Source organism: Xenopus laevis, chromosome 9_10S, assembly GCF_017654675.1.
Source record: "Xenopus laevis strain J_2021 chromosome 9_10S, Xenopus_laevis_v10.1, whole genome shotgun sequence".
NCBI lineage: Eukaryota > Metazoa > Chordata > Amphibia > Anura > Pipidae > Xenopus > Xenopus laevis.
In genome coordinates, this window is record NC_054388.1 from 109,130,478 (window position 1) to 109,137,821 (window position 7,344).

General features: G+C 37.6%; 1 protein-coding gene across 1 annotated transcript; it reads left to right on the top strand.

Moving 5' to 3' along the window:
- The first annotated feature begins 620 nt into the window (after positions 1 to 620).
- On the top strand, positions 621 to 4,119 carry LOC121398797 (serine/threonine-protein kinase N2-like). Its single transcript, XM_041578111.1, has 8 exons — positions 621 to 751; positions 1,098 to 1,274; positions 1,617 to 1,679; positions 1,779 to 1,855; positions 2,076 to 2,215; positions 3,273 to 3,380; positions 3,529 to 3,609; positions 3,751 to 4,119. The coding sequence occupies exons 1-8, from the start codon at positions 621 to 623 to the stop codon at positions 3,940 to 3,942; spliced, it is 969 nt and encodes a 322-aa protein (XP_041434045.1). The 3' UTR covers positions 3,943 to 4,119.
- Positions 4,120 to 7,344: the final 3,225 nt, after the last annotated feature.

Here is a 7,344-nt window from a genome sequence, read left to right on the forward strand (position 1 = left end):
ACTGTTTAAGTTTTTGTTGAAAGTTTGGCCCATAACAAAGAATGTGCAAGAAATAAGTTTAATTAAATAAATGTTTTTCATTTTAGGCTGGTGCAAAAAGCAATACCATCTATTACAGATTTCCAGCTCCAATCATATATCGGCGAGGGTGCATTTGGAAAGGTAAGCTATTCTGTCTCTTTATGATAAATCAAAATCTATTCAAAATCTATTCTGGGTGACTTGAGGAGAAAACACATAAATCATTTGGCTAGGAATTAGACAGCACGAAAAAGTGTATGGTTCCTCTATTTGAACTACTTGTGCCTATAACCACTGCTGAACATAAAAGATTGTCATCCACTCATTGGTGACACCACAAGGACTTTTATACCTTGAGCAGCTCTAACTAAAAACAAATAAATAGGTTATAGCAACCAGTTAGTGACCAGCAACTGATTTGCACTGATTCATTCTGTCAGTTGTATTCTAAAGATACTGTAAGTTATGATGTAAGTAAAAGAGCTAAAAATAAAGAAGGTGACCCTGGTTTCAAGATGTGGCCTTATCATGCTTAATTTCCACTTTTCAATGTGTTTTTTCTCCATCACAAACACCTAAATAGAACGGTAGCACCAAATATGTATTGTATTGTATCTCATGAAGCTCTTTCATTGCAGGTCTACAAGGGACAACACAGAACCTCTGGAAAGACTGTGGCAATTAAAACCATAGAAATGCACGATATCAACAATAGAGGTGTATTTCAGTGGTAAGTTATGGGTCAAATAGTGATTTTATGAAGCTATAAAAATATAGATTTTCCATAAAAGAAACACATATATTAAAAAAGACATCATTCATCAGCTTCCTAACTAATGGGGGGGGGGTGGTCAGACATGTATAATATTAACAAGGGGTTAAAATGATGTAGAATTAGAGCATTTGGACATTTATAAGAGACAGGCCTTGCACAAACCTCAGATTGTAACATGTCTACACAAATTTATTTTAATCAGAAATCACTTTAGGAAAGAACATTTGAACCACTCACTCACTATCTCTGCCATAATTCAATGTGACGTTTTCATGTACTTTTAACGGTTTTAATTTCCCAGTGTTGCCCAAGAGCAGCGCATCCTCCGGCTGATCGACGAGGAGAAATGTCAGTTCCTTACCAGTTTACTCTGCTCCTTCCAGACTGAAGATCATTTGTGTCTGGTTATGGAGTATGCGGAAGCAGGAAACTTAGCAGCATTCACGGCTCAACCTGGAATGCCACTTGAGAGAGTTCGGTAAGTACTACTTATCTTTTAGGGAGCTCAACCCAAGGTGAAAAACCCTTATGTCATTCTTACCACTTTTTATATCTAATACTATTATTATTGGGTACTCAATAGGAAGAACATTGGCTTCCCACTAGTCACACCAAACCATTTACTGGTTCATGCCAATAAAGGTTGCTCCATCCAAGTTTTAATGCTCTGTGGGAAGTTGAGACAACAAAATGTCATGTTCCACTAAATATTAGGGCTCAGGAATAACATATTTGCCATAGCTATATATTGATACGCTTGCATTTATGAAACTGATTTAAAAACTGATATAAAATGTATAATTTATTTTAATCTTTACAGATTCTACTCCGCTTGCATGGTTCTAGGACTGCAGTTCTTACATGAGCACAATATCGCCCATCGGTAAGTAATAATTAAGTCTTATATTTATTTCAGACCTTTTATATTATACATATTTTTGTTGAACCAATATCTTATAATGCACTTCTATTTGATTTGCAGAGATCTAAAACCAGAGAACATATTGCTGTATGGTGATGGTTATGTCAAAATTGCAGACTTTGGGATCAGCGAATTAGGTAAGATTTGTAACATATACACGGTTAAGCAGTTGAGCATTGGTCATATATGTTATTGTAACCAGAGGTAGACAGAGGGGCACAGTACAACAACCTGCTTTGTGTCATATACTGGGTAGATAATTAAAGACCTGCAGTGACTTCTGCTCTTCTGTTCAACCAATCAATATAACTTTTATATGGATAAACTTTTTAACTTATTGCTTTCTTTCTGCTTCAGGAATGAACTTTGACACCATAACCAATGGCGAATGTGGAACCATCTTCTATAAGGCCCCAGAATTATTCCGTGGTCAATACACAAGATCAGTAGACTGGTGGGCACTGGGAGTGACCATTTATGAACTGCTCACTGGAATCGTAAGTATCTATTTAGAGTACAAAGTGGGCAATCACTGATAGAGTTTTCACAAATCCATTTTTAACTACATTTAGTAGTTCTGACTTCTGCTCTATGTTCTGAATGTACTGACAGGCATGGTATCACCATAATCAGCTCCATGCACTGATAGGCCAATGATACACCAGAGATTTGTGCCTGAGCAGAAATCAGAGGCTCAGCCTTTTTTTCATCCTGTTTGTTTACAACGGCCAAAAAAATGCCTAATGCACCACAGGCCTTAGGGTGAAAATGATTCTCTCAGAGTATTTTGGAAACCTATTTTTTTGTTGAGACTTATTGTATAGAGGAAATTCAGAAAAATCTACAAATGGATCATTATCACCCTCATAACATGGGAAACCTTGACATGGTTTTTAGCTTGAAATTTAAAAATGTATTTACTACTAAATTTCCAATCAGTAAAGTATATGATGCAGATGCAGGTGTTAGCTTCTCGAACAAATAAAAATTGCCTTCAGGCATCAGAGCAGATTAGCAAACAAAATCACATAACTTTAAAGAATATTTCCTATAAAGAAAACATAATTTGCAGGAAAAAAACATACATTTTTTTCTTATTTTAAAAGGGCCTATAAAGGACACACACAAAAAAATAATTAAAAACATAAAATGTACATAGTGAAAATGTAATGATTATGAGTTAATTTTTAAAAGATACTATTAGATATCAAGCAAATACAAATTATCCGGAAACCCGTTATTCAGAAAGTTCCTAATCAAAGAAAGGCAGTTCCAAACTAAGATAGAATTAATCCTTATTGGAGGCAAAACCAGCCTATTGGGTTTATTTAATGTTTATCTGATTTTCTAGTAGACTTAAGGTATGAAGATCCAAATTATGGAAAGATCTGTTATCCGGAGAACCCCAGGTCCTACGCATTCTGGATAACAGGTCCCATACCTGTACCTTCTTTGTTGGCTGCTTGGTTGGGAAAATCCTATAGAACTTATAAGTTATAGACCTTTACTTGTATCCAAACTCAACACTTTGGGGTTTTTTTGTTGTTTTTTCAGGTACCATTTAATGGAACAACTACACTTGAAATTTATGTAATCATCAAAAGCGAGGAGCCAAAATATCCAGAAGATATAACTGAGGATACGCTCAGTATATTAGTAAATGTAAGTTCCAAGCATGATTTCAGTATGTTGGGTTGGCATGAGAGTTCTGCACAAAAGTAAAGCCTTTCCATTATTACTTACCCTATGCTTATATTTGTCCTTACTACGATTCAATAAAAGTACTTAAGTACCACAATTTGTTTTGCAGCTCTTAAAGAAAGATGCACAGCTTCGCCTTGGGACAGGTGAACATGGTACAGAGGACGTGAAGAAGAGTCCATTCTTTGAGGTATGTTATTCTGGTATCCTGCATGCCACATTCACTTATTTTTGCTCATACCCACTATGAGCTAATGATTTTGTCTTTATTGCAAATCTGCATACTTTGAATAGATTAATAATGTACATTCTATTTCTCCTGTTTTTATAGGGATTAGACTGGGTGGCTCTTGAAAATAAAGAAATCCAGCCCCCATTTATCCCTGAAAGAAGACCACACGAACAACCAGAAGCAGAACTCGAATTAAAAACGGAGGTTAAAGCAAAACTGTGGGAAGACACCCAATGGGGATTAGATGACCTGAAATACCCCATGGGTTCATCTTCTGATAGCGAAACATAAACCTACGTGGGCTGCTTTTTACTCCCAGCCCTGGTGCATAGGCAGCACAAGCTATACATTTGTTAAAAATGTATATATGTCTATTTTTATTTGTATATTGCTCACAAACCCCTGTCAATCACTGGAAGCGACATTTCAAACACTATCGGAATATAGCCAAATCTCTTATTATAAACTCAACATCAACAAAACCCAAGATTACCCCTAAGAACCCCAGCAAAACCAACTAACCCAACTGAAACAGAAATGGATGGATCTACAAAGAACACAAAGCAATCCATCCACTTACTACAACAAAAGCCCTGATGATCTGCAATTGCAGACAACAAAGAACTGGAACCTAAATGGACTAGAAACAATTGGACAACTATTTCAGTTAAACACACAAGTCATATGAAGACCTCTAAACCCAATTGAACCTACCAAAGCACCACCTACATAAATATCTGCAAATAAGACACCTCCTATCACCATGGCAGAAGAAAAGATTATCAGTGCTGTCCAATTTATATGGTACAGAGGGCCGGAATTTTTCTAATCTACATGGTGGAAGGCCGATACTGGAAACCAGTGTTAGCCACTCCCTGTTTTTAGACCACACCCACTTTAAACCACACCCATGTTACCACAAGACCATGCCCGCATTAATAGCAAACCAAAAAACCAGATGGTTGGTGCTCACTGCAGGGATCAGGGCTGGAACTAGGGGTAGGCAGAGTAGGCAGCTGTCTAGGACGCAATCATTGAGGGGCGCACTTTTAATCGGGTTTTTTTTCAAGCATTTATTTAATAATTTGTTTCAGTAATCTTGGTCACTTAGTCGGGTGGAATCCCCTTCTTTCACTTTCTCCCTCTTGCCAGCAAGTAATAGCTCCTTTTGTGCGGAGGGCTGTATGATGGATGGCTGCTGGGCTTGCTGGTATTGGTATGGGGGGGCAGTTTAATGGATGGCTGTTGGGCTAGCTGGTATAGGTATGGGGGGCAGTTTAATGGATGGCTATTGGGCTTGCTGGTACAGGTATGGGGGGCAGTTTAATGGATGGCTGTTGGGCTTGCTGGCACAGGTATGGAGGGGCAGTATGATAAATGGCTGTTGGCACAGGTACAGGGGGCTATATTATGGATGGGTGCTGGGCTTGCTGGTATAGGGGCAGTAATATAAATGAAAAATGTTGTACATTTTCTTGCTTTATTTACCATCACTGTAAAGGAGGTAAATGGTAATGCAGGACAGGGGGCGCTGATTGAAGCTCTTGCCTAGGGTGCCAAACTACCTTGGCCCGGCACCGGCAGGGATGCCACTTATATGTAAAAAAGTTAAGTCATATTAAGACATACCTTAAATCCATATGCCTCCTCCTCCCCTGTGTATAATACAGTACCCCAGTATATGCTTAAACACCTTAGGGGCCACTAACAAATGATTTTCAAATGCTAACAAACCCCCAGAACAAATACCAGACTTAAACTATGCAGGGGCCAGTTAATCTCTGTAGTGATACCTTTTAATGCTTACAAATGGTAAGAAGAAATAACAGGCAGACTTTGATGTGGAGGGCCACATAAGGGGGGTCACCAGTTGGACAGCCCTGATCTAGAATGTACAGTATAATTACCAGTCACCCATCAACTGAGAAGATACAGTATATCACCAAGTGGAACAAGACCTACAAATTACCACATCATTACCACTCCTCCAATGGATACAAGCGGCAAATCTCCCCTCAAATACTCCAAGTGCACCAACCACATGGAAAACCAAAAGAAAATCTTATACAGATGGTACAAAACACCCACAGGCCTGCATCAAATGTTCCCATCGATCCATCCATGAAGGCATGGATTTGGCAATACTGTAAAAACTTGAAATAAACTTTTCAATAAATGTAAAACATTGTGTGTTGTCATATAAGTATTTCATTTTCTTAAAAAAAACACAAAAAATGATTGTAAGGCCATTTTCCTTAGACAATAGATAAAAATACCTATAGAACAAATTGTTAGCAAGTCCATTAAATTCTTCCCATGTACCTTATGCTTAATGTTTAAGTGTTCCTGTATTAATATAACACTAGACCTTTCTAGATGAACTACACATGGAGTGTAGGGAATTTAAATAATAATTTTACGGTTCATAGTGTGTGTGTAAAAAATATTTTCATTTTCCATTCTTATTTCTCAGTATAATAGACAGGAGCCATGAATATCCTGTAGATTATAATCTTATAATACACAAAAGCCATGAATATCTTGTAAATTATATCCTTATAAACGGTGAGTTCTGATGTCATCAGCTATAAACAGTGAGTTCTGATGTCATTTCTGTCACGTGACTCACTGAAATTTGTGTATTATAATAAATAAAGTACCCCAGTTGTAAAATATGAGGATATTACAAGTTACCTCGGAGTTCCATGACCTGTATAAACACTTGGCCTTCGCCCTCGTGTTTTTTATATGGTCATGAATTTCCTCGGTACTTGTAATATCCTTATATTTACAATAGGGGGTACTTTATTCACTATATAAATGGTGCTTGGTTATGTCATCCGTTATGTTATACTCAGTGCTTTGTGATGTAATTCCTGTCACATGAGTCACTGACAGGAACTTGTGCATAACCAAGTCAGCATCAACGACTGCAATCAGCCCCCCCACCCACAGAATGGAATTCCTTGGTGACATATCATATAATTATATCTTACAATAGGGGGTACATTATTTACTATATAAACGTTGCTTGCTGATCTGTTATAATGGCTGCACAGTTTATTATGTCATGACACACTGAAATGTATGTTATAATATGCGGATATTAAATGTGACCTTGGAGTTCTATAAAGTTAGCAACTTTGGTCACAGGGAGTTCCAAATGAATTAGCATCCCTCATATGTTCTACATTATTGGTCATTTAGTTTACTTCTAAGAGGCCCCTAGATCAAGATTTATTTACCTGTCCAGATCACTAAACAAGCAAACCTTGGTCAACCATATTGGCCTAATATAAGTGTTCTGTTTTCAGGCCAAGCATTTGGAGGGTAAGTTGCAATTGATTTTACACACCATATCATTTTCTTAGCATTTCATGGATTCTTGGGGCAGATTCACTAACCAGCAAAAAGTCGCCAGTGACCGCTTCACGCCCATAGCTACACTTCGACAGGCGAAAATTTGCTTAGACAACGATAAAATTCAGAGTTTCATCATTGGCACCAAAGACTGGTGACTTTTCGCTTGCCCACTGTATAGTTAATGTTCCATATGTTAGAAAATGTATGGGGAAACCGGTCACCCATAAAAAAATTTCAAGGACTTTGCAGGCTATCAAAAAAAGACACCAGCATTTTTGAATTTCAATGCTTTTTCCACTCACTGAATATGCAGTGCACTTCACCTGGTCT

What these genes read in the sequence shown, in the direction of transcription:
- LOC121398797 (XM_041578111.1), top strand. Translation starts at nt 621, where the DNA reads ATGTATTGTATTGTATCTCATGAAGCTCTTTCATTGCAGGTCTACAAG. An exon ending in AATAGAGGTGTATTTCAGTG is followed by an intron (nt 752 to 1,097) that starts GTAAGTTATGGG and finishes TTAATTTCCCAG; the next exon opens with TGTTGCCCAAGAGCAGCGCA. An exon ending in CTTTGGGATCAGCGAATTAG is followed by an intron (nt 1,856 to 2,075) that starts GTAAGATTTGTA and finishes TTTCTGCTTCAG; the next exon opens with GAATGAACTTTGACACCATA.